The following is a 27,598-nucleotide window of genomic DNA, read 5'->3' on the forward strand; positions in this document are numbered from 1 at the left end:
CAGTCACGTACCCCCTGCTTGCTCAATCAGTCATGACCCTCTCACACGCACCCGCTTAGAGTTGTGAGCCCTTAAAAGGGACAGGAATTGCTCATTCGGGGAGCTCGGCTCTTGAGACTGAAGTCATCCGGCCGAATAAACCCCTTCCTTCTGTAACTGGGTGTCTGAGGAGTTTTGTCTGCCGCTCGTCCTGCTACATTACTAATACTAATACTACTAATAATAATAATTGTGATTGTATTTAGAAATTCTTGAAATAAATTTTTTAGCTACATCAGATCAATTTGGGTTCCTTCTTAAAATGACCATTTCATGTTTCGGTTCCTGTATTATTTTATTGTATTCCTTAAATTCCTTGGGTTGGGTTTCAACTTTCTCTTGAATCTCGATAATCCTCATTCCTATCCATATTCTGAATTCTGGGTCTGTCATTTCAGCCTTTTCAGCTTGGTTAAGAGCATTGCTGGGAACTAGTGCAGTCATTTGGAGGTGAGAAGACACTCTGGTTTTTTGAATTACCATAGGTTTTACGCTGAGTCATTCTCTTATGTGTGGGCTGATGTTCCTTTAATCTTTGAAGTTACTTTCCTTTGGATGGGTTTTTTTGCTTGTATATTTGATGCCCTTGGGGGTTTGATTGTGGTATAACGTGGGTTCAGTGGATTGATTTTGTTTCTGGATCATTTTAGGGGGGCCGAGGCTCAGCTCAGCACTCCCAGGCTACCTGCTCTAACTCTGGGGGACTGGTTGTGGGCTCCCAGCTTTCTTTTCTGGCCCCCTGATTTAGGAATTTGCTGCACTACAGGAACCAAGGTGTTTCTTGTCCACTGACCCCCAACATTCCAACGGGGGTTGTCAGCCAAAGTGTTTCACTGGGGCAATGGCAGTGGGATTTGTGCTCACTCATGCAGCCAGCAGCTGCAGCAGCACAGTGGGGTGCATGCACATCGGCTGGGGGGGGCGCTGGGGAGCGCAGGGCAGCAGCATTCCCGCACATGCTCTCACACTGGCAGTGGCATGGCAGGGATGGGGAACTTGTGGGGGCAGGGTTGCTGGTGTCCACGTGTGCATCCATACCAGCAACAGCAGTGGCATGATGGGGGCAGAGTTGCCAGTGTCCATGCATGCGTTTGCACTGGTGATTGCGGTGGTGTGGCAGGGGCAGGGTTGTCAGTGTCTGTGTACGTGTTCCTACTGGCAGTGGTGACATGGCAGAGTGACCACACATCAACAGGGGTGGAGGGCAGCAGGGTGCCCTCATGCCAGCCGCAGTGGCACAGTGTGATATCTGCACACACGTGCACCAGCATGGTAGGCAAGATCTGCCCATGCGAGTGTGCTGGCAAAGCAGTGGGGGAAGAGGCCGTGGGTACACTGGTGTGCATCAGCAGAGGCCAGTCTGCTCGAGCTTCCAAAAGGTTAGGTGCAGTCTACCAGCAAGGGAGCTGTGATGAGGGTCCCTGGGAAGCACCCTGATTGGGCATCCAAGGCTGTGCTGCAAGCAGGCATGGGCAGGCTAGGACCTCAGGAGAGGCCAGCAGACAAGGGGGCACTCATATCAGACTGAGCAAGACCAAGAGCAAGATCATCCTGCCCTGTCCAGGTCCAACAGTCACACTAAGGCTAAAATCTCCTAGAGGAGCATGGCGAACCTTGGGGGATGGATGTCACTGGCCACACTCCACTGTAGCCATTCCCACGCCAAACCCTCTGGGCTCTGCACAGGCTGGAGTCCTGCCCCCTACTACCTCTCTAGGTAGCTCTTCCTGTCAGCTCAAGTATCTGTGAGGGTTGTGGGGTTTCCTGCAGCTAGGATTGTGGAAGTTCATGCTGAGAGTTGGCCACTCCTCACCTGTTCAGTTTACTCCTTCCTCAGGAGGTGCTAGGAGCAAGGAACAAGTCCTGGTGCTCAGAAACCCCATGTAGGGTTCCCAGCTTCCTCCCCCTTCAGTCCAGCATCTGTGTCCTCCCTCTGTCCACTCTCAACACTTTTGTTCTGAAGAGCTGCTCAGAGTGTGCCAGTCTCTCTCAGCGTCCCAGTATCTTTGTGGGAGAAGATTCCTCCTGGCTGCATCTACTCAGCCATCTTGGCTCCTCCTCAAGAATTTCATAATACAATCAAAAGCATTAGCAGCAGAATAGGCCAAACGAAAGAAAGAATCACAGAGCCTGATAGGGTTTGGATCGTGTCCCTGAATCTCACGTTGAATCATAATTCCTCACGTTGGAGGTGGGTCCTGATGGGAAGGTGATTTGATCACGGGAGCAGTTTCTCGTGAATGGTTTAGCACCATCTATCTGGGTACTGTGCTCGCAAGAGTAAGTGAGTTTTCATAAAATCTGGTTAAAAGTGTATAGCATCGCTCCCCTCACTCGCTCTTGCTCCTACTCAGGCCACGTGAAGTACATGCTCTCCCTTTGCCTTCCACCATGAATGGAAGCTTCCTGAGGCCTTCCCAGAAGCCAAGCAGATGCCAGCACCATGCTTGCTGTACAGCCTGTGGAACTGTGAGCCAGTTAAACCTCTTTTCTTCATAAATTACCCAGTCTCAGGTACTTCTTTATAGCAATGCATGAATGGACTAATACAGAAAATTGATAAAGTGAAGCATTGCTATAAAGATACCTGAAAATGTGGAGGCAGCTCTGGAACTGGGTAATGGGCAGCAGCTGGGAGAGTGTGGAGGGCACAGAAGAAGAGAGGAAGATGAGGGAAAGTTTGGAACTTCCTAGAGACTGGTTGAATGGTTGTGACCAAAATGCTCATAATGATATGGACAGTGAAGTCCAGTCTGATGAGGTCTCAGATGGAAACGAGGAATTTACTGGGAAATGGAGCAAAGGTCACACTCGTGACACAGCAAAGAACACGGCTGTGTTGTGTCCACACCCCAAGGATTCATGGAAGGACAAACAAGAATGATGACCTAGGGTATCTGTCAGAATAAATTCTTAAGCAGCAAAGTGTTCAAAAAGTGTCATGGCTGGGTTTTTTTGTTTTTTGTTTTGTTTTGTTTTGGCGGGGGGTTGTTGAGACAGAGTCTCACTCTGTCACCAAGGCTGGAATGCAGTGGCACCATCTCAGCTCACTGCAACCTCCACCTCCTAGATTCAGTGAGCCTGGTCAGCATGGCTGCTTTTTAACAGTCTATGACCAGTTTTGGAAGTAAGAGAATGGCCGGGCACAGTGGCTCACGCCTGTAATCCCAGCACTTTGGGAGGCCGAGGCGGGCAGATCACAAGGTCAGAAGATCAAGACCATCCCGGCTAACGCGGTGAAACCTCGTCTCCACTAAAAACTACACAAAAATTAGCCTGGCGTGGTGGTGGGTGCCTGTAGTCCCAGCTACTTCGGAGGATGAGGCAGGAGAATGGTGTGAACCCGGGAGGCGGAGCTTGCAGTGAGCCGAGATGGTGCCACTGCACTCCAGCCTGGGCAACAGAGTGAGACTCCGTCTCAAAAAAAAACAAAAACAAAACAAAAAAGAAGGAAGTAAGAGAATGACTTAAAGGTGGAATTTATAATTAAAAGGGAAATAAACCATTAAAATTTGGAAATTTTCCAGCCTTGCTATGTGGTAGAAAAGGAAAGAGCATTTTCAGACAAGGAATTCAAGGGGGCAGTGGAGCAAGCTCTTGCTAGAGACATAGGCAGAGACAAAAGGGAGCCAGGGGCTAATAGTCAAGGCCATGGAGGAAAGCCCTAGAGGCATTTTAGAATCTTCAAGGACACCCCTCTCATCACAGGCCCAGAGGTCTAGGGGGACAGTATGTTTTTGGGTACCAGGCCCCAGGTGCCACAGCTTTGTGCCACCTTGGAGTGCTGCTCCCATATCCAAGCCACTCTGGGTCTAGCCACAGCCCAAATAGCCTCAAGTATAGCTTGGGCTGCTGCTCCACAGGGTGAAGTCAGAAGCCTTGGCAGCTTCCACATGTGTTAAGTCTGCAAAATGCAAGTGTGGTGGAGCCTTGGAAGCTTCAGGTCACCCAGCTGTCAGAGGATGTGCCAGGAATCCAGGCGCCCAAGCAGAAGGCTGCTACAAGGGCAGAACCCCCAAAGAGAGACTCAACTCAGGCAATTCTGAGTGGAATAGTGGGGTTGAGGGCCCCACAAAAAAAAAAAAAAGAAAAAAAGAAAAAGCCTATAGTAGGGCAATGCCTAACGGAGCTGTGGGAACAGGGCTGCCACCTTCCAGACCCAGGAACAAGAGAGCCACCAGCAGTGTCCACCCTCAGCCTGGAAAAGTCATTGAGCTCCAACCTGTGCGAGTAGCCAGGTGGGCTGCGCCCAGCAGAGCCATGGGGGTGGGAATGTCCAGGGCCTTGGAGGAGCCACCTCTTGCCCCATGGTGCCCAGGATACAGTACATGGACCCAAATATTATTTTGGAGCTTAAAGGTTTCATGCCTTCGCTAATAGGTTTCAGTCTTGCATGGCCAATTTCAGTCTTGCAATAACCGTTTCTTTTGGCCAATTTCTCACTTTTGAAATAAGAACGTTTACCCAGTATCTGTCTCACCATTCTATCTTAAAAGCAAATAACTTGTTTTTAGTTGTACAGGCTTACAGGTGTAAAAACTTTGCCTTGAGTCTCAAATGAGACTTTAGACTTTGGACTTACGAGTTGATGATTGGAACAAGCCTTTGGGGACTATTAGGAAAGGGTGATTATATTTTGCAATGTGAGAAGTACATATTATTTGGGGGGCCTGAGGTAAAATGATAAAGTTTGGATATTTGTTCCCTCCAAATATCCAAATATCATGTTAAAATTTGTACCCAGTGTGGAGGAAGGACCTAATAGGAGGTATTTGTGTCATGAGGACAAACCCCGCATGAATGGTTGATGCCATCCTCTCTGTAATGAATGAATTCTCTCTCTTAATTCCTGTGATAACTGAATGTTTAAAAGAGCCTGGAACTCCCCTCCTTGCTCTCTTGCTTCTGCTGTCTCATCTGTGATTCTGCACACACGGCACCTCTTCACCTTGCACCGGGGTGAAAGCCCCCGGGACGCTCACCAGATGCAGATGCAGGGGACTTGCTTCTCAGACAAGCTGCACAACTGTAAGCTAAATAAACCTCTTTTCTTTATCAATTACCCAGCCTCAGGTATTCCTTTAGAGCAAAACAAAAACAGACTCAGATAGAAAATACACAAAAAGAAATTAAGAACAAATCTGAGAAATTTCATTCCCATAGCATGTTGTCAACACTGGATTACAGAGTGCTCTACGTATTAACCATTTCCATTCTCTGAAAAGTAATGACCACATGATGAACCTCTGAAAAAAGTTGTTTAGATTTCCCTTTTTTTTTTTTTTGAGACGAGTCTCACTCAGTTGCCCAGGCCGGACTGCAGTGACGCAATCTCAGCTCACTGCAACCTCCACTTCCTGGGTTCAAGCAATTCTCCTTCCTCACCCTCCAGAGTAGCTGGGACTACAGGTATGCACCACCACACCCAGCTAGTTTGTGTATTTTTAGTAGAGAAAGGGTTTTACCATGTTGGCCAGGCTGGTCTCGAACTCTTTGCCTCAAGTGATCCACCCACCTTGGCCTTCCAAAGTGCTGTGATTACTGGCATGAGCCACAGTGCCTGGCCTAAATTTACCTTTTAAATATGCTTAGGAAAATACCTCATAATAACCTCTTTGGAACAATAAGAAGAAGAAATATCATTCAAGAGCATGTTGTCAACACTAAATTTCAGAGTTCTCTGAAATAATAAATAATTCCGTTCTCTGAAACAAACAAACAAAAAGCATATGATGCATCTCTACAGAAACTTGCTTCAATTTTACCTTTTAAATATTTGTATGTAGATACTTTACAATAAGCCATAGGAACAAATGTAAGAATTATTATTCAATAGCATGTTAATCAACAGTAGATCACAGAGTTCTTTAAGTGCTAAACACTCTCTTTCTCTGAAAGAAAACAGCACATGATGTACTTTGCCAAAGCTTGCTTAGATTTACCTATTTTTGTTTTGTTTTTGTTTTTTGTTTGTTTTTTGAGACTAGGGTCTCACTCTGTCACCCAGGCTGGAGTGCAATGACGCCATCTCAGCTCACTGCAACTTTTGCCTCCTGGACTCAAGCAATCCTTCCAACTCATCCCCAAAATAGTTGGGACCACAGGCACACACCACCATACCCAGCTAATCTTTGTATTTTTCAGTAGAGATGGAGTTTCACCCTGTTGCCTGGGCTGGTCTCGAACTCCTCAGCTCAAGTTATCTGTTTCCCTCAGCCTCCTAAAGTGCTGGTATCGCAGGTGTGAGCCATCACTCCTGGCCTAGATTTACCTTTTAAATGTGTATATTTTAACACCTCATTTTAATTCCTTAGGAAAAATGTAAAAAAAATGTTATTCAATAGCATGTTATCAACAGTAGATTACAGAGTTGTTGCCATTAAGCCTTTCTGTTCTCTGAATGAAAACAGCACATGATGCATCTGTTAAGAATCGTGCTTGGACTTATCTTTTATGTTTTATCTTTTTTTTTTTTTTTTTTTTGAGAGAGTCTCGCTCTGTCACCCAGGCTTTACTGTAATGGTACAATCATGGCTCACTGCAGCCTCAACCTCCTGGGCTCAGGTGATCGTCTCACCTCAGCCTCCTGAATAGCTGGAATTACAGGCACATGCCACCATGCCTGGATAATTTTTTTGTATTTTTTGTAGAAGTGGGATTTTGCCATGTTGTCCAGGCTAGTTTTGAACTCCCGGGCTCAAGCAGGCCACATGAGCCACCATGTCCAGCCAGACTTACCTTTCAAACACGTTTTGTAATACCTCATAATAAATCCTTAGAAACAAATGTAAAAAAGAAAAATCATTCATTAGCATGTTGTCAAAAAGAGACTTTTAAATTTTTTATGTTATAAACAATTCCATTCTCTGAAACAAAACCGCACGTGACACATCTCTGAAGAAGCTTGCTTATATTTATATTTTAAGTCTTTATATGTAAACACCTCATAATAACTCCTTGGGAACAAATAAGAAATATTATTTAGCAGCATGTTATCAAAACTAAATTTCAGGCCAGGCACGGTGGCTCAGGCCTATAATCCCAGCTCTTTGGGAGACCGAGGAAGATGGATCACTTGAGCCCAGGAGTTCAAGACTAGCCTGGGCAATGTAGCAAGACCTCAACTCTACTAAAAATAAAAAATAAAACATAAAAACATTAGCGCAATGTGGTAGTACATGTCTATGATCCCAGCGACATGGGAGACTGAGCTGGGAGGATTGGTTGAGCCTGGGAGGCAGGGGCTACAGTAAGCCAAGATAGTGCCACTGTAATTCAGTCTGGGTGACAGAGTAAGACTTTGCTTCAAAAAAAAAAAAGAAAAGAAAAACCACTAAATTTCAGATATCTCTTTGTGATAAATAGTTCATTTCCTGAAAGAAATCAGCCCATGGTGCCTTTCTGCCAAAGCTCACTTATGGTTACCTTGTAAATGTGTGTATGTTAACACCTCATTATAAGCCCTCAGGAAAAGTATTTCAGTGTAAGAAATATCTTTCAATAGAATGTTGCCAACACTACATTACAGAGTTCTCTATGTAATAATACTTTCATATTCTGAAAAAAAAAATAGCATGTAATGCATCCTTAAAGAAGTTTACTTAGATTTACTTTTTAAACATGTATATATAAATTTGTAATAACTCATCTGGAACAAAGATAACAAAAATCATTCAATACCATGTTATCAACATTATATTTAAGAGTTCTTTGGCTGGGTGCAGTGGCTGTAATCCCAGCACTTTGGGAGGCCAAAGTGCACAGATCCCTTGAGGTCAGGAGTTCGAGACCAGCTTGGCCAACATGATGAAACCCTATCTCTATTAAAAATACAAAAATTAGCTGGGCATGGTGGTGCGTGCCTATAATCCCAGCTACTCAGGTGGCTGAGGCAGGAGAATCGCTTGAACCCAGGGGGCAGAGGTTGCAGTGAGCCGAGATCCTGCCATTGCACTCCAGCCTGGGTGACAGAATGAGACTCCATCTCAAAAAAAAAAGGTTTTTTTTATGTTAACCAATTTAATTATCTGAACAAAAGCAACATAATGCATTTTTGGAGAAACTCATTTATATTTACCTTTAAACAAGTATATGTAAACACCTCCCAGTAACTTCTATGGAGTAAAGATCACGAACACCATACAATAGCATGTTGTCAACACTAGATTCCAAGTTCTCTGTGTAATAAATACTTCTATTCTCTGGGGGAAAAAAACAAATTACGCATCTTTGAAGAAGCTTCCTTAGATTTAGCTTTTAAATGCACATGTGTAAACACCTCATAATAGCATTTTCAGAATAATGATAATATCATTCAAGACCATGTTGTTGAGACTACATTTCAGAGTTTTCTATGTAATCCCAAATCCATTCTCTAAAACAAAACAGGGCACAGTACATCTCTGACGAGGTTTGCTTAGCTTACCGTTTAAACATGTATACATAAACACCACTTAATAATCCTGTAGCAACTAAAATGAGAAATATTATTCAATAATATGTTTCCTAAACACCACTTAATAATCCTGTAGCAACTAAAATGAGAAATATTATTCAATAATATGTTTCAACACTAAACTACATAGTCTTTGTGTGTTAAGCAATTCCATTCTCTGATAGAAAATGCCATACGATGCATCTCTTAAGCAGCTTGCTTAGATTTACATTTTCAATGAGTATATGTAAATACCTTACAATAATTTCAGAAACAAAGGTGTGATATGTCACTCAACAGCATGTTGTTAACACTAGATTATAGAGTTTTTTGTTTTTGTTTTTGTTTTTCTTACCAATTAAGCACTTTCATTCTCTGAAAGAAAACTGCAAATGAGCAACTCTGAAGAAGCCTGCTTAGATTTGCCTCTCAAACAAGCGTATGTAATCATTTCATTATAAGATTTAAGGAACAAATACTAGAAATATCAGTCAATAGCATATTCTCAACACTAGGTTAGAGTTGTGTATTTATTAAACAGTTCCAATTTCTGAAAGAAAACAACACAAAATGCTTCTCTAAAGAAGCTTGTGAAGATTTACCTCTTAACTGTGTTTATGTAAACCCATCATCATAAGCCCTTATAAACAAAGGTAAGAACTATCATTCAATAGCATGTTCTCCACACTAGATTACAGAATTCTTTATTTGTTAAACAATTCCAATTTCTGAAAGAATATACCACATAATCCATCTCTAAAGAAGCTTTCTTACATTTACCTTTTAAACAAGTATATGTAAAGTTGGCATAACAAGTTCTTATGAACAAAAGTAAGACAGTGTTGCCATTGAACAATGTTTAACAATGTTAACTTATCAACATTAAGTTAGAGTTCTCTGTTGAAAGTTCCATTTTCTGAAAGAAAACAGCAAATAATGCATTTCTGAAGAAGCTTGCTTAGAGGAGGGAGGTGGAAACAAGTGGTAAATGGAACCCTCCAGTCACTGTCTCCCCAACGGGGACACTAAATTCAACAACTATCTACCCAAGAAAGCACCTTCATAAGAATCAAAAACTTAAATGACTGACAACAGTACCTCGTTTTATCATAATATAACATAAAGGCATGTTGAAGAGGGTAGGAGGGAAAATGTTGCATTGCCTACACCACTACCACCAACAACAACCCCAGGCATCACAGCATGGAGAAATGATCCCTGTGTTTGTGGGAGAGAGAGTGAAATGAGTATGGAACTTCACATTGGAAATCAGTGCTTTTCTGTCGCAATGGAGCACACCACTGGACAGAAACCCCTGGTGCCCACAGAAGGAATATTTAAACCAGCCCCAGGCCAGAGGGGAATCCTCCAGTCCAACAGGAGGAACCTAAATCCCAGCTTGCTTCACCACAGCCTAGCTAAAATGGCCTGGGTACTGAGTAAATTTGAGTGGCTGCCAGCCCATAGTGACTGCATCCTTGAGCAAGCAGAGGTGCTGCACTTGTTTCAGAGGCTGTGAATTTGTGGTGTGACCCAGCATAACACCAGCTACAGCAGCCATGGGAATGCTTGCATAACCCCTTGCCCAACTGCAGGCAATTTGTCATGGAGAGACTCCATCATCTTGGGGGAAGGAGAGGGAAAAGTAAAAAAGACTATGTCTTCCAAGTGGTACTGACAGAGCAAGAACATTACCATCTTGGACAAGCTCCTCATTCTAAAGTTCACCTTAGTAAAAAACTGCCTCAATCCAAAGGGCATCAGCCTAATAGCTAAGGTCAGCATGGCCGTAAACCACAAATAACATCTCCAACCAGAAACATTCCAAACTCCTCCCCGCCCAGAGACATGCTAGCCCCAAGATAACCCCTCTCTGCTAGGAAGATGCCAGCCTCGAGATAACCCCGCTCTGACTGGAAAGATGTCTGCCCCAAGATAACCTCCCCTCCTCCCAGAGAAGTTCCAACCCTGCCATAAAACTTCTCCCTCACACAGAAACATTCCAAGCTTGTCATAAGCCCCCTTACCCTAAAATCAATATATACTCTTAGTCTGTAAGAGAAAGTGCTCCTGACTGAAATCGGCCACAAGCCCCTCTCAGGTTTTATCTGAAGTAAACCTGTCTTTAACTGCCAGCCATGTTTTGTGTTTCTTTCCTCTTTAAGTCTTACAGGTACCAGCTCAGCCACAGTAAAATAAACCTTCAGGTAGAATCCTGAATCTCACAATTTCAATTCCAAGCCTTTGCTCTTAGATGGCATTTTTAGATTCACCCCTAGCCAGAAGGGAATTTCCTGCCTTGGTGTGATGAACTGAGTCCTGGAAGGATCCACCACCTGCAAACTAAAGTGGCCTGAGGACTTGAACAAACAGCAGTAGCAGATAGGCAGTAGCAGCCACAGGTCTTGGGTGAACTATGGTGTTGTGCTGGTCTGGAAAGCAATGAGCTACAGGTAAACCTAGTGCAGTGCCACTGTGGCAGCCATGGGAATGCCTGTGTCATCCCTCCACCAATGCAGAGCAGGGAGACTCCTGCTGGGAGTGGGAAGGGAAAGAGGGAAGAGAGCAAGAAATTTACCCAGGGAATTCTGCCTTGTCTTCTCTAAGTCCCCTAAGGCAATATATCTAGTAGTCTGCAAGAGTCACAGCATACATGGGCTTAGGGTACCCCCTAGTGATGGAACAGTTGTAGTCACCTGAGGCTTAGGATATGTACAATTCTCTTTGTATTCTGGGAAATCCCTCTCAAAGAACAAGTGCAAATAAGGGCCAGACTGAAAGACTGGAATAAATAACTAACTCTTCAATGCCCAAACAACCACAAGTATCAAGAACATCCAGGCAAACACAACCTCACCAAACGGACTTAGGAAAGCACAGTGACTGAGCCTGGAGTCATGGAAATATGTGAGGCATGAAGAATTCCTCAGATGAGGAATTCAAATAACTGTCTTGCGGAAGCTCAATGAATTTCAAGACAACACAAAGAAGAAACTCAGAATTCTATCAAAAAAATAGAGAGATGAAAATAATTTTTTTAAAAAATCAAACAAATAAATTCCAGAGACAAGTTTTTTTGTTTTGTTTTGTTTTGTTTTTGATACAGAGTTCCACTCTGTCGCCCAGGCTGGAGTGCAGTGGCATGATCTTGGCTCACTGCAAGCTCCGCCTCCCAGGTTCATGCCATTCTCCTACCTCTGCTTCCTGAGTAGCTGGGACTACAGGCGCCCGCCACCACACCTGGCTAATTTTTTGTATTTTTTTAGTAGAGACGGGGTTTCACCATGTTAGTCAGGATGGTCTGGATCTCCCGACCTCATGATCCATCCGCCTCAGCCTCCTAAAGTGCTGGGATTATAGGCGTGCACCACTGCACCCGGCTGTTGTTTTTGTTTTGTTTTGTTTTGTTTTTTGAGACGGAGTCTGGCTCTGTCGCCCAGGCTGGAGTGCAGTGGCGCGATCTCGGCTCACTGCAAGCTCCGCCTCCCGGGTTCACGCCATTCTCCTGCCTCAGCCTCCCGAGTAGCTGGGACTACAGGCGCCCACAACCGCGCCCGGCTAATTTTTTGTATTTTTAGTAGAGACGGGGTTTCACCGTGGTCTCGATCTCCTGACCTTGTGATCCACCCACCTCGGCCTCCCAAAGTGCTGGGATTACAGGCGTGAGCCACCGCGCCCGGCCCTGTTTTTTTTTTTTTTTTTGAGACAGAGTCTCTTTCACCCAGGCTGGAGTGCAGTGGTATGATCCCAGAGACTAAAAATTCAATTAACAAACTGAAAAATGCATCAGAATGCCTCCAGAATTTATCAAGCAAAAGAATAAATTAGTGAGCTCAAAGATAGGCTATTTGAAAATACACACAGCAGGCCGGGCGCGGTGGCTCACGCCTGTAATCCCAGCACTTTGGGAGGCCGAGACGGGCGGATCACGAGGTCAGGAGATCGAGACCATCCTGGCTAACACGGTGAAACCCCGTCTCTACTAAAAAATACAAAAAACTAGCCGGCCGAGGTGGCGGACGCCTGTAGTCCCAGCTACTCGGGAGGCGGAGGCAGGAGAATGGCGTGAACCCGGAAGGCGGAGCTTGCAGTGAGCTGAGATCCGGCCACTGCACTCCAGCCTGGGTGACAGCGCGAGACTCCGTCTCAAAAAAAAAAAAAAAAAAAAAAAGAAAATACACACAGCAGAAAATAAAAGAATGAAGTATGCCTACTCTTATATTTGCCCTTTTAAGGCTATCTAGAAAACAGCATTAAAAAGGCAAATATAAGAGTTACTAACCTTAAAGAGGATGGAGAAAGAGATTTGGGTAGAAGGTTTATTCAGGCAAATAACATGTAACTTTTCAAACCTAGAAAAATATAGTAATATCCACATAGAAGAAGGTTAAAAAAAAATTTAAAAAAAAAAAAAAAAAGCACACACCAAAAAGATTCAAGCTAAATAAGACTCCCTCAAGGCATATAATAATCAAACTCTCAAAGGTCAGGGACAAAGAAAGGATCCTAAAAACGGTAACAGAAAGGAGCAAATAACATGTAAAGAAGCTCCAGTGTATCTGGTTGTAGACTGCTCAGTGGAAATCATACAAGCCAGGAGAGTGGAATGACATATACAAAGTCCGGAGTGGAACAACTTCTAACATAAAACACTTTATCCAACAAAGTTATCCTTCAAACACCAAGGAGAAATAAAAGCTTTTCCAGACAAACAAAAGCTAAGGAAATTCATCAGTGCTAGATTCATTTTACAAGAAATGCTAAAGGTACTTCTTCATTCTGAAAGTAAAGGATGCTAATATGCAACAAGAGATCATCAGAAAGTATAAAACCTGCTGATGAAAGTAAGTACACCTAATACTCTAATATTGTAATTGTAGAGTATAAATCACTCATGTCACCTTGGGAGGCTGAGGTGGGTGAATCACTTGAGTTCAGGAGTTCAAGACCAGCTGGCCAACATGGTAAAACCCCATCTTTACTAAAAATACAAAAGTTAGCTGGGTATGGTGGTGCATGCCTGTAATCCTAGCTACTCAGGTGGGTGAGGCACAAGATCACTTGAATCCTGGAGGTGGAGGTTGCAGTGAGCCAAGATCACACCACTGTACTTCAACCTGGGTGACAGAGCGAGACTCTGTCTCAGGGGAAAAAAAATCACTCATATCTTTAGTGTGAAGACTAAAAAACAAACCCATCAAAAATAATCATAAGTAAAACAATTTTGAAGATGCAAAAAATATAAAAATAGAAACAACAAAAAGTCAAAAAGCAGTAGTGACAAAGTTAATTTTTCTTTCTTTTTTCTTTTCTATGTGATCAGAGTTGAGTTGTCATCAGTTTAAAAGAATTGATTATGTTTTCTGCAAACCTCATGGTAATCACCAAGGAAAAACCTGTAATAGATACACAAAAATTAAAAAGCAAGAAATAAAAATATGCTACCAAAGAATATCATTTCTACACAAAGGAAGACCAGGAGAAAGGAAGGACTAATAAAACAACCAGAAAACAAGTAACAAAATGGCATTAGTAACCTATCAATAATAACATTGAATATAAATAGGCTATATTCTCCAATAAAAAGACATAGAGTGGCTGAATGTATTTTAAAAACAAGGCTCACTATATGCTGCCTGTAAGAAACTCATTTCAGCCGGGCACAGTGGCTCACGTCTGTAATTTCAGCACTGTGGGAGGCTGAGGCGGGTGGATCACCTGAGTTCAGGAGTTTTGAGACCACCCTGGCCAATATGGTGAAACCCCGTCTCTACTAAAAATACAAAAAAAATTAGCCATGTGTGGTGGCAGGTGCCTGTAATCCCAGCTACTTGGGAGACTGAGGCAGGAGAATCACTTGAACCCAGGAGGCGGAGGTTGCAGTGAGCTAAGACCGTGTCATTGCACTCCAGCCTGGGCAACAAGAAATAAACTCTGTCAATAAAAAACAAAGGAAAGAAACTCACTTCACCTATAAAGATACACACAGACTTAAAAGGAAGGGATGAAAATAGATATTCCATGCAAATGGAAACAAAAAAGCAGGAGTCACTATATATATATATATATATATATATATATATTTTTTTTTTTTTTTTTTTTTTTTTTTTTTTTGAGACGGAGTCTCGCTCTGTCGCCCAGGCTGGAGTGCAGTGGCCGGATCTCAGCTCACTGCAAGTTCCGCCTCCCGGGTTCAGGCCATTCTCCTGCCTCAGCCTCCCAAGTAGCTGGGACTACAGGCGCACACCACCTCGCCCGGCTAGTTTTTTGTATTTTTTAGTAGAGACGGGGTTTCACCGTGTTAGCCAGGATGGTCTCGATCTCCTGACCTCGTGATCCGCCCGTCTCGGCCTCCCAAAGTGCTGGGATTACAGGCTTGAGCCACCGCGCCCGGCCGAGTCACTATATTTATATCAGATAAAGTTTCTAAGACATTTAAAGACAAACCAATAAAAAAAAGACAAAGAAGGTTATTACATGAAGATTAAGTGGTTAACTCAGCAAGAGGATATAACAATGGGAAATACATACGCACCCAACACTGGAGCAGCCAGATATATAAAGCAAATATTATTATAGCTAAAGAGACAAAACAGTGAAAAAAAACAAAGAGGTTATTATATGACCTTTCAAGACAAAACAGTGAAAAAAGACAAGGTTACTATATGAGGACGAAGTGGTTAACTCAGCAAGAGGATATAACAATGGTAAATATATATATGCCCAAAACTGGAGCAGCCGGATATATAGAGCAAATAGTATTACAGCTAAAGAGAGAGATAGTCCTCAATACCATAATAGCTGGAGACTTCAGCAACCTACTTTCAGCATTGGACAGAACTTCCAGGCAGAAAATCAACATAGAAACATCTGACTTAATCTGCGCTACAGACCAAATGGATCTAACAGATATTTACAGAACATTTTATCTAACAGCTGCAGAATACACATTCTTCTTATTGGCACATGGAACATTCTCCAGAACAGACTATACCTTAGGCCACAAAACAAGTCTAAGAAAATTTGAAAAAATCAAAATTATATCAGTTGTCTTCTGTGACCACAATAGAATAAAACTAGAAATGAACAACAAGAGAAATTTGGGAAACTATTCAAATACATAGAAATTAAATAACATGCTCCTGAATACCATTGCTGAATGCAGTGACTAAGACAGAAATTTTAAAGTTTCTTGAAACTTTAAAAAATTGAAATACAACGTACCAAAACCTATCAAATATATCAAAAGCAGTACTAAGAGGGAAGCTTATACTAATAAATGCCTACGTTAGAAGAGTAAAGGCTAGGCACAGTGGCTCATGCCTGTAATCCCAGCACTTTGGGAAGCCAAAGCAGGTGGATTGCTTGAGCTCAGGAGTTGCAGACCAGCCTGAGCCACATGATGAAATCTGTTTCTACCAAAAATACAAAAAAAAAAAAAAAAAAAAAAAAAAAAGCTGAGTGTGGTGGCACATGCCTGTAGTCCCAACTACACAGGAGGCTGAGGTGGGAGGATAGCATGAGCTTGGGAGGCAGAGGTTGCAGTGAGCTGAGATCACACCACTACACTCCAGCCTGAGTGACAGAGCCAGACCTTGTCTCAAAAAAAAAAAGAGAGAGAGAGTAAAAAGACTTCAGACAACCTAATGATGCACCACCTTAAAGAATTAGAAAAGCAATAGCAAATCAAACCCAAAATTAAGAGAAGAAAATAAATAATAAACATCAGAGCAGATCAGAGCAGAAATCAAATCGAAACAAAAAAATACAAAAGATCACAAAACAAAAAGTCAGTTTTTGGAAAGATAAACAAAATAGACAAACTCTTTTGACAGACTAAGAAAAAAGAGAAGACTCAAATAAATCAGACAGAGACTACATTACAACTGATATCACTGAAATTCAAATTATCTTCAGAGACTTCTATGAGCAACTATTATATAAGCCAAAAAGTTGGAAAAGGCAGAGGACATTGATAGATTCCTAGACACATACAACCTACCAGGATTGAAACATGAAGAAATGGAAAGCATGAATACACCAATAACATACAGAGAGATAGGAGCAGTGCTGAAAAGTCTCCTATCAAAGAAAAGCTGGGTACCTGATGGCTTCACTACTGAATTCTGCCAAACATCTAAAGAAGAACTAATACCAATTCTACTCAAACTACCCAAAAAATTTAAAAGAAGGAAATACTCCTAAACTCATTCTACAAGTCCAGCATTCTCTTGATACAAAAACCAGACAAAACAAACCAAAAAGAAAACTACAGGCCAATATTTCTGACGAATGCAGAGACAAAAATCCTCAAAGAAATACTAGCATCCCAAATTCAAGAACACATTTAAAAGATCATTCAATTTGATCAAGTGGGATGCATCCCAGGGACGCAAAGATGCTTCAGCATATGGAAATCAATAAACGTGATACAATGCATCAAAAGAATGCAGGACAAAAGCCATATAATTATTCCAATAGATGCTTTTAAAAATTCAATGAAATTCGGCTGGGCGCGGTAGCTCACGCTTGTACTCCCAGCACTTTGGAAGGCCGAGGCGGGCGGATCACGAGGTCAGGAAATGGAGACTATCATGGCTAACACAGTGAAACCCCATCTCTACTAACAATACAAAAAAAAAACTAGCCGGGCGCGGTGGCGGCGCCTGCAGCCCCAGCTATTCGGGAGGCTGAGGCAGGAGAACAGCGTGAACCCGGGAGGCGGAGCTTGCAGTGAGCCGACATGGAGCCACTGCACTCCAGCCTGGGCGACAGAGTGAGACTCCGTCTCAAAAAAATTAAAAAATTTAAAAAAAAATTCAACAAAATTCAACATCCTCTCATGAGAAAAATCCTGAACAAACTGTCCATAGAAGCCGGGCGCGGTGGCTCAAGCCTGTAATCCCAGCACTTTGGGAGGCCGAGACGGGCGGATCACGAGTTCAGGAGATCGAGACCATCCTGGCTAACACGGTGAAACTCCGTCTCTACTAAAATACAAAAAAAATTAGCCGGGCGCGGTTGTGGGCGCCTGTAGTCCCAGCTACTCGGGAGGCTGAGGCAGGAGAATGGCGTGAACCCGGGAGGCGGGGCTTGCAGTGAGCTGAGATCCAGCCACTGCACTCCAGCCTGGGCAACAGAGCCAGACTCCGTCTCAAAAAAAAAAAAAAAAAAAAAAAAAACAAACTGTCCATAGAAAGAACATTACTTCAACACAATAAATGTCTTATAAAATAAACTCACAGCTAGTATTATACTAAATGGGAAAAAAACTGAAAGCCTTTTCTCTGATCTGGAACAAAACAAGGATACTCATTTTCACCACTTATTCAACATAGTACTCAAAGTTTTAACCAGAGCAATTGGACCACAGAAAGAAACAAAAAGCATGCATATTAGAAAGAAAGTCAAACTGTCGTTGTTTGTAGATGATGTGACTTTATATTTAAACAAACCCAAAGATTCGTCCAAAAAACTGTTAGCACTTATAAATGAATTCAGTAAAGTTTCAGGACACCGCCGGGTGCGGTGGCTCATGCCTGTAATCCCAACACTTTGGGAGGCTGAGGTGGATGGATCACTTGAGGTCAGGAGTTGAGACCAGCCTGGCCAACATGGCGAAACCCCGTCCCTACTAAAAAATTCAAAAATTAGCCTGGCGTGGTGGCACACGCCATTTGTGGTTATGAAGTCCCCCAGAACCTCTGGCCAGGTGTGGTTGTGAAGTCCTCCCAGCACCTCTGGCCAGGTGTGGTTGTGATGTCCCCCAAGCAGCTCTGGCCAAGTGGGGTTATGAAGTCCCCATTCCCAGTACCTTCGGCCAGGTGGGGTTATGAAGTCCCCCCAACCGCCCCTGAGGAGCAGGCGGAGTAAAAGCGAGCCGGGACTGCTAGCCGGTCGGGACCGCTGCTTCGCTGATGCTGGTTGTGTAGCACGGATGTGCGTAGCGTGATTGTGTTGTGTGGATGGGGGCACTGAGATCCGCGGGGACCATCACTGCAAGGAGAAGCTGCATGGCCGGGAGAGTTCAGCAGCTGAGCGGGTCAGGGTTCCTGGAAAGGCAGGTCCCAACGCATTTCCCGACCGGGCACCTAACGGGCTGCTCTCAAAAGCACTGACTATCACCGAGGCTGGCCAGAGACCCTTAAGTATCTAATTCACGATGACACCAACTAACTCTGAGTACAGTAGAAAATGTACAGTCGGGCGACCAGAATATGCACACTCGAGCCGCCACCATGGGACTGCTCCAGGCAGTACCCACCACAGCAGGAGCTCGAACTGTCGCGAGAATAACTGCCAGCTTGCTAGTTGCCCGGCACGGGAAGGCGAACTCTCGCGAGAAGGCCGCCAGCTTCGGGGGCAACTGCCGCGGGACCTCGAACTCTCGCGCGACAGCAACCAATTCGTTAGAAGCGCGTTGCAGGCGCGCGAAACATGGCGCGGCACGGGCCGCCGTTGAGCTGGCTGGACGCGCAGCAGGAGCGCGACGTGCGGGAGCTCGTCCGGGGTGTCGCCGGCCTCCCGGACGAAGCAGACCCCAACTTCCAGCTCGCCCTAAACTTCGCCTGGTCCAACTTCAGGTGTGGGGCGCGGCGCGCGAGCGGGTCCCGGGACACAGCCCGGAGCCCGCGCGTGGGTCCGGCGCAGCCCGGGGTCGGGGTGCGCTGGGGCGGGGCATGGGGCTGAGGCGGACGCGGTCTCAGAGAGCCCTCGCAGGCCCTGCCGCCGCCCACTCCCCCCGGCCAGCGCCCTCGGCGCGGTGCTCTGCGCACCCCACGGTGTGTTACCTGGAACGCGTCCTGATCGTCACGGGGGGAAGCGCGGAACTGGGTTTCTTGCCACCGGGGCGCGCTCCTGCAACCCAGCGCTCTGGGAGGCCGCAGGCGGGACTCGAGGCCAGCCTGGGCAACGTAGCAACTCCATCTCTATAATTTTTTATTTTATTTTATTTTATTTTAATTAAAGAGATTGTATTCTCACTGACTCCTGCTCCCTGGTCAGCCCAGTGTAAGGTCTCTCTCACCCTGCTCTCCTTTTTACAAAACGCGTGTCATGACATTGATTTTACCTGTTATGACTGTCTCCTCCGCTTCCACTCCAACTAGAATGCTGCATCTCTGCACAGCGCCTGACAACGTAGCAGGCTTAGTCAGCTAATGCAATTTCTAATGCAGTTTCTCTTGTAACTAGTTTTTAAAGACTTACAGAATTTAGATGTATACGTGGAGTGAGATCTATTTTTCTTTATGGGAGAGGGAAATTAAACAATACTTTTATAGTCATTACCCATAATGAAATTACTAAGAGAATGTTAATGTTAATATTCTACCTGTTTAATTTCAGTAAAAATCTTGAATAATGAACAGTTTTTTAAAATCCGTAATTTTAGTTACTTTAATGATCATAGTCATAAAGTGTCTAGTTGGCTTATAATAGGAATACGGGGCTTTCATATTCTTTTAAAGCATGCCGAGTTTCCGAAGTAATAAACTGAATTCTTAAATGTGACTTACAAAAATAAACAATGTGTGAAATAGGTTATACAACACAAAAACTTAAATGCTGAAATTCAAGTTTTTTTTACTAATATTTCTAAATGACAGTAGGCAGATGGTCATCATTTTAGAGGTGGGAGAGACATTAGAGGTTACTGTTTCCATTCACAGGTTTCAGGAACTAAATTATAATAGGTAAAGTGGTGTACCATTCACCCATTTACTGGACTAGATTCATGTGTTTCTCAGTATTGTAATTTTTTTCTTTTAAGTACAGATTGCTGGCTTTGATACTAAAAAATGGGAAACAATTTTTGCATAGGCTATGTTATATACATATACATTAGTTGCATAGGCTATGCTATAATTTTATGATGCTTTAAACCATCAGAAAAATGAATAGTTCATGTTTACATTGTTGAAAATTGTGGCCATTGGCCGGGCGCGGTGGCTCAAGCCTGTAATCCCAGCACTTTGGGAGGCCGAGACGGGCGGATCACGAGGTCAGGAGATCGAGACCATCCTGGCTAACACGGTGAAACCCCGTCTCTACTACAAAATACAAAAAAACTAGCCGGGCGAGGTGGCGGGCGCCTGTAGTCCCAGCTACTCGGGAGGCTGAGGCAGGAGAATGGCGTGAACCCGGGAGGCGGAGCTTGCAGTGAGCTGAGATCCGGCCACTGCACTCCAGCCTGGGCGACAGAGCGAGACTCCGTCTCAAAAAAAAAAAAAAAAAAAAAAAAAATTGTGGCCATTTAGAATTCTAGGCCCTAGAAATTCAAAGATGAGTAAGATATAGCCTCTGTCTTTAAAAAAAGACAGAGATAAAAGGGATTTTAACCTTGGGATCTGGAGATATAATTCAGATATTTGTTAATTTGGATGAGGAAAAAATTATACTAATCTCTAACTGAAAAGTAGCATCTCCTTCCATTATAAATGAAGGCAGCAAACCATAGTAGTATTAGCCTACCTGTGACTTTATCGCCAGTAGAATTCACATACTGTTTTCACATCAGAGTTGTAGATATTTGTAAATGTTGTTTACTGTTACTTTAATGGTAGTTATTGTACCTACTGCTAAATCTTGTTATTTAATACTTTCATAAATAACATTTCTTGCCATATCATAAACTTCTTGAAATATTTGACAACTGTACCCCAGTATAATTGGATTCCTTTGTATTTCGTTTTTGGCATTTAAAAACATTATTCAGAGAAGGGATCCTTAGGCTTCAGTGGGCCTCACTATAGCATAAAAAGATTGGGACCACCTGATGTAGAATGTGTTCAGCTGGATTTAGATACAGGGTCTTATGGGAAGACAGAGGAGCCAGAGCCAAGGTTGGGAGGGTCAGGAAGCACCTGTGTGCTGGAGAACGGTTGCTTGCACAGTCTCGGACATGGTGATTATTTGCCTGTCTTGGTGGAGGTAACTGAAGACAAGGTACACTCCATTCTGGAAGTGTGTAGCTGAGTACAGAGCATATGGGGGATGTGGAGGGCCATGAGATGAGTTCACTTACCTGTGTGACAGAGTTGGCATAAGAATTGCATTTTGTCTTTATTAGATTTCATCGTTTCTTGGATGTGAACAGCCACAAAATAGAAAAAACAATAGAAGGGTAAGTCAGTGTATGTATGTACACATCCTAAAATACATGTATTTTCTTATAGATCTTTTTAAGATAGCTTTATAATCATTGTTTTTATTATGTTTTAGAATTTATGAAAAATTTATCATTCATTCTGATCTCAGCAAAGCTGCTAGCTGGAAGAGATTAACTGAGGAATTTCTAAACGCACCACTTCCCAGCATAAAGGAAATAAAGGTATGCCTTCAATTATGCGATCTCCAGTGTGTATTTTACTGTTTCCTATGTGATTATTGTCAATTTGCTTCTGTTACTATTTAAACATTCTATTTTAGTATTATCTACTGGCTAATAGGATCTCCTGGAAATTTATTTAAATATTGCCATCAAACCAGATATACCTCAGTTCGTGATGAAAGAAAGAGCTTGCTCTTATTTAATCATTTTTGCACCTCAGTTCTACTATGGAAAGACAGATCAGAGAGTGATACAAATAGTAGTATAGTTTGGATATCTTAAAACTGTCAAATGGTTTCTCAGCACTTGGCAGTGGCTGGCTGGAGATGCTTACTAGATGCCTGGTATACTTTCATATTGTTTGGGGGATTCCCCAAGACCACCTTTTGGCATAATGCTTTGCTCCAAGGATTCACAGAACTCAAAAAAGCTGTTATCCTTACTGTTAATAGTTTATTACAGTGAAAGGATACAGATTAAAATCATCAGAGGGAAGAGGTGCTTAGAGCAAAGTCTAGGAGAAGCTAGGCACGCATGTCCAGATGTTCCTTTGCAGTGGAGTCACCTGGGGATGCACTTAATTCTCTCAGTAACGGTATATGACAACATGTGCAAAATGTTGCCCCTCCACTCCCCCCAGGGCCACTCAGCTGAGCCTTGGTGACCAGCATTTTTATTGGGGGGTGGGTCACATAAGCAAGCAGAGCCCAGTGTGGCTGACCTTATCTGCTCAGTCTCTAGCCCCTTAGAGGTCAAACCAAAGATGGCAAGCATATGGAAACAGCTGTGGGTTCCCTGAACACAGAGGGGCCACATTCCCTAGCTCTGCTGTGGCACAGCTTGTGCCTACGTAGTTCTTTCCCTTTTCCCTTTTAATATTAAGCACTGTCTCCACACATGCTACATATTTCACTTCTTTATAGTTCCTTTCTTGTCTCCCCCTTTAAAATGCACATTTTACAGGCATAGGGCTGTTTGTTCCCGGACACCTAGGGCACAGTGGACAATGCATGTTTGTTGAAGGAATCAGTAAATCTGTGCAGTCTTGTCTGCTTCACTATCCCCACTCTGTCCACAGCCCCCACCCACTTACACAAGGTGGATTGGTTTTCCTTTTCTCTTGCTATGTGGCATCTTAGATGTGTTTGTTATAGCAGAGGTCTCCAACCCCCACATGATGAACGAGTACCGACATGCCTGCTAGGAACTAGGCTGCACGGCAGGAGGTGACTGGGGTGAGTGAGCATGACCGCCTCAGCTCCACCTCCTGTCAGATCAGCGGTGGCATTAGATTCTCATAGGAGAGCAAACCCCATTGTAAACTGCACATGTGAGGATCTAGGTTGCATGCTCCTTATGACAATCTAATGCCTAATGATCTGAGGTGGAACAGTTTAATCCTGAAACCAACCCCCACCCAACAGTCCATGGAAAAATTGTCTTCCACAAAAGTGGTCCCTGGTGCCAAAAAGGTTGGAGATTGCTATATAGTGTAGCCATAACTTCACACGTTTTTCCTTTTTCTTTTTTTTTTTTTTTTAAGACCGAGTGTCACTCTGTTGCCTAGGCTTAGAGTGCAGTGGCGCAGTCTTGAGTCATTGCAACTCCTGCTTCCCAGGTTCAAGTGATTCTCCTGCTTCAGCCTTCTGAGTAGCTGGGATTACAGGTCCCACCACCATGCCCAGCTAATTTTTTTGTATTTTTAGTAGAGACAGGGTTTCACCATGTTGGCCAGGCTGGTCCCGAACTCTTGACCTCAAGCAGTCCACCTGCCTTGGGCTCCCAAAGTGCTGGGATTACAGGCATGAGCCACCACGCCCAGCTTCTTTATTATCCTTTTAATGTCCATGGGATCAGTAGTGACGATCCCTCTTTAGTTTCTGATTTTAGTAATGTGTATATTCTCTCTTTTTATTGTGGTTAGTATGTCTAGAGATTCATTAATGTTATTACTTTCTTCAGCGAATCAGTTTTTGGTTTTGCTGTCTATTATTGTTTCCTGTTTTCAATTTCGTTAATTTTTTTTCTTTCCTTTTTTTTTATTTTTATTTTTTTGAGGCGGAATCTTGCTCTGTTGCCCAGGCTGGAGTGAAATGGTGCAATCTCGGCTCACTGCAGCCTCAGCCTCCCAGGTTCAAGGAATTCTTCTGCCTCAGCCTCCAGAGTAGCTGGGATTACAAGCATACACCACCTCGCCCAGCTAATTTTTGTGTTTTTAGTAGAGACGAGGTTTCGCCATGTTGGCCAGGGTGGTCTCGAACTCCTGACCTCAAGTGATCTGCCCACCTTTGTTCCAAAACTCTGGGATTACAGGCGTAAGTCATCCCGGCCTTCTTTGTTGATATATTTTCAAGCTCGTGCCAGTCTACTGGATGAGCCTATCGGAAGCATTCTTCATTTCTGACACTTTGTTTTTCATTTGGAACACTTCGATTCTTTCTTAGAGTTTCCATCTCACCACTTATATACTCATCTGTTCTTCTTGTTATCCACATTTTTCTTTTTTTTTTTTTTTTTTTTTTTTGAGACAGAGTCTCCCTCTGTCGCCCAGGCTGGAGTGCAGTGGCCGGATCTCAGCTCACTGCAAGCTCTGCCTCCCGGGTTTACGCCATTCTCCTGCCTCAGCCTCCCAAGTAGCTGGGACTACAGGCGCCCGCCACCTCGCCTGGCTAGTTTTTTGTATTTTTTAGTAGAGACGGGGTTTCACCGGGTTAGCCAGGATGGTCTCGATCTCCTGACCTCGTGATCCGCCCATCTCGGCCTCCCAAAGTGCTGGGATTACAGGCTTGAGCCACCGCGCCCGGCCGTTATCCACATTTTTCATTAGCACTCTTAGTATATTAATCATAGTTGTTTTCAATTCCCAGTCTGATAATTCCAACATCCCTGCCGTATATGAGTCTGGTTTGGATGCTTGCTCTATCTCTTCTGACATACTGCCAGGTGGCCAGTGTTGTCTACCTGGATACCTGAGCCCAGGACTCCAGGGCTTTTACTGGGGGCTTATCTCTTAGGCATAGGACCTGCGTGACTGACCACAATTACTGAAGTTCCAGAGCCTTCAAAGGAAAGCAGGTGTTCACCTTCAGTCACACTGTTTGCACAAACTGTATAAACAGACTAGTACAACATGGTTCAAGATTTGAACATACAGAACACTTTTGCCAGTTCAGATATTTCAAGAGCTCAGTCACCACAAGCTGGCCAAGGCTTATTTGTGAAAAGAAGCCCTTTTGGGGGATGCTGAAGGCTTTGGCAATTCGGGCTTCCTGAGTTAATGCTTTCCCACACTGCTTATATCCCAATTTAAAAATCAATCATATAAATAAGGAAAGACTGCCAATCAAATAGAAACTTGAACAAAGGAGAGTAATACCCAATAAAGGAAAATCAATAATTTTAAGCTTATGGAAAAGTGCCTACCATTTCATAAGATAAATGCAAATTAAAGCAACACTGAGATAACATGTTTCACTGATCTGATTAATAAAAGGTGTAGGAAGCAGGTAATTCTATATGTATGTATGTTTGTGTTATGTGTATGGAAGATATTTTGACATTATTTCTCAAAATTCCAAATGCAAACACTCTTTGAGTTAGCATTTCACTTTTTAGGAATTTATTATACAAGTAAACTCTCATAATTATGAAACAACAGCCAGGTGTGGTGGCCCACGCCTGTAATCCCAGCACTTTGGGAGGCCGAGGCAGGCAGATCACAAGGTCAGGAGTTCAAGACCAGCCTGGCCAACGTGGTGAAACCCCATCTCTACTAAAAATACAAAAGTTACCTGAGCGTGGTGGCGTGTACCTATAATCTCAGCTACTCTGGAGGCTGAGGCAGGAGAATCAGTTGAACCCGGGGAGGCAGAGGTTGTGGTGAGCTGAGATTGCACTATTGTACTCCACCCTGGGCAACAAAGTGAAACTCCATCTCGGGGGGGAAAAAATGAAACAACATAAGTTTGTGATAGCAAAAGATTGTGAAAAAATGTAAATTTCATTAATAGGGGACTTGTTAAATAAAATATGGTACATCTGAGTTAAACTATCAGCCATGTTTAAGCTTCATGATACATATTGCCACAGGAGAATAACTTTTAACCATAATATTACATTCTAAAGACATTTCCGTCATTTTAGAAATAAAAGCTCTCATCCACTCAGATCTTATACTTGTTAGAAATATAGAACTCAGACTTCAGATGGCTTTGAGGTTCCTTATGTATATGCGTTTGAGCTTTGAAGAACTTTGAAGGTTAGGAATTATGTAGATATAACTCATGTTTTCTCAAACCAGGAAAAAAAGTGGGGACATACCTGTCATAGAGTTATCTTTACTCAGTCTAGTGTCGAAAGCATTTCCCAACCTCAGAGATTCATGTTGTTCATTTTTTTGTTTCAAAGACAGATGCACATTATTCCATACTGTCACTTCTTCTGTGTCTGTCAGACTCTCCTTCAAACAGCAATTATGTGGAGACACCAAGAGATAAAGAAGTGGGTATGTTACTAGATGCCTTAACATATGAGAAGTAAAAGAGAAATTGTTTCATTACTTGCTTAGTAAACATTGAGTTTTATTGAAACTTATAAAAATCTGTGAAACTAAAGTGTTTCTATTGTTTTAGATGCTATCACAATTATAAAATTTTATTTAAAATGCAGTCAGCCCTCTATATTCTCAGGTTCCATACCCACAGATTCAACCAAATACCAATCAAAAATATTCAAAAAAAATAAATAAATAATACAACAATCTAAAATAATACAATTTTTAAAACTATTTACATGGTGTTAGGTATTGTAAGTAATCTAGAGATTATTTAAAGTATACAGCAAGATGTATTTAGGTTATATGCACACACTACACCATTTTCTATCATCAGCCTTGAGCACTGTGGAGGGTGGTGTAGCTCCTGGAACCAATTCCCCTCAGATACTGAGGGATGACTGTATTCGTTTACAAACTATCTTCACTTGTAAAAAGAGAACACTCACCTTTGAGAATGAGTTAATTAAAATGTAAAATGTTTTAGAATATAAATTTACTAAATGTTTCAATATTTTTAAATTTTTATTTCCTGAGTATTTTGAGTCTTGTTAGTCTTTTTTCCTTAGTTTTGAGGTTTTTTTCAAATGTAGATATAAGAAAGTTGATGAAGTTCTTTTGTTACATTTTTAGAAAAGAAAGATGATTTTGACTGGGGAAAATACTTGATGGAAGGTGAAGAAATGGACATTGGTCCTTACATGGACACACCAGTAAGTGGCAGTAGTTTTGCTGTTGAAAATTTAAATACACACCAGGTGATAGAGATGATTTTAATGGGTCTTTCCACCCTAGGTCAACTTAGCTAAAACAGGAACACTCTTACTAAGCTAGAGTCATTTATTATGGAAGCCTGGTTAGGATTTTGCACCAAATCATTAGTATTAAAAAGTTAAGGCCGGGCGCGGTGGCTCAAGCCTGTAATCCCAGCACTTTGGGAGGCCGAGACGGGCGGATCACGAGGTCAGGAGATCGAGACCATCCTGGTTAACACGGTGAAACCCCGTCTCTACTAAAAAATACAAAAAATTAGCCGGGCGCGGTGGTGGGCGCCTATAGTCCCAGCTACTCGGGAGGCTGAGGCAGGAGAATGGCCTGAACCCGGGAGGCGGAGCTTGCAGTGAGCTGAGATCCGGCCACTGCACTCCAGCCCGGGCGACAGAGCAAGACTCTGTCTCAAAAAAAAAACAAAAAACAAACAAACAAAAAAAGTTAAAAGAGGCTGGGCATGGTGGCTCACATC

The 27,598-nt window shown here is 43.1% G+C and overlaps 1 protein-coding gene and 2 long non-coding RNA genes across 23 annotated transcripts in view; 1 reads left to right on the forward strand and 2 right to left on the reverse strand.

Annotated features, from left to right (window-relative positions):
• LOC144329807 (uncharacterized) overlaps positions 1–19,391 on the reverse strand; it is a 27,570-nt gene extending 8,179 nt beyond the window's left edge. Inside the window, exons 1-2 of the long non-coding RNA XR_013395434.1 lie at positions 19,264–19,391; positions 8,117–8,240 (exon numbers count right to left, since the gene is read on the reverse strand). This is a non-coding gene — a long non-coding RNA (uncharacterized LOC144329807). The remainder of the gene's footprint in view (positions 1–8,116; positions 8,241–19,263) is intronic.
• LOC144329808 (uncharacterized) overlaps positions 1–27,598 on the reverse strand; it is a 47,792-nt gene that overhangs the window by 15,803 nt on the left and 4,391 nt on the right. The window lies entirely within an intron of this gene.
• The window catches only part of TUBGCP5 (tubulin gamma complex associated protein 5), a 46,752-nt gene continuing 38,038 nt past the window's right edge, over positions 18,885–27,598 (forward strand). For 16 of the 21 annotated variants that reach the window (XM_077938859.1, XM_077938860.1, XM_077938864.1 and 13 more), the window contains exons 1-5: positions 18,885–19,056; positions 21,543–21,596; positions 21,695–21,803; positions 26,211–26,307; positions 26,989–27,068. In XM_077938859.1, the coding sequence (XP_077794985.1) occupies positions 18,911–19,056; positions 21,543–21,596; positions 21,695–21,803; positions 26,211–26,307; positions 26,989–27,068 (486 nt within the window). In that variant the 5' untranslated portion in view covers positions 18,885–18,910. Of the gene's footprint in view, positions 19,057–19,464; positions 19,484–21,542; positions 21,597–21,694; positions 21,804–26,210; positions 26,308–26,988; positions 27,069–27,598 lie in introns of those variants that run through there. The other 5 variants (XM_077938869.1, XM_077938874.1, XM_077938870.1 and 2 more) reach the window with 2 other exon arrangements.

This window comes from Macaca mulatta, chromosome 7, assembly GCF_049350105.2.
Source record: "Macaca mulatta isolate MMU2019108-1 chromosome 7, T2T-MMU8v2.0, whole genome shotgun sequence".
NCBI lineage: Eukaryota > Metazoa > Chordata > Mammalia > Primates > Cercopithecidae > Macaca > Macaca mulatta.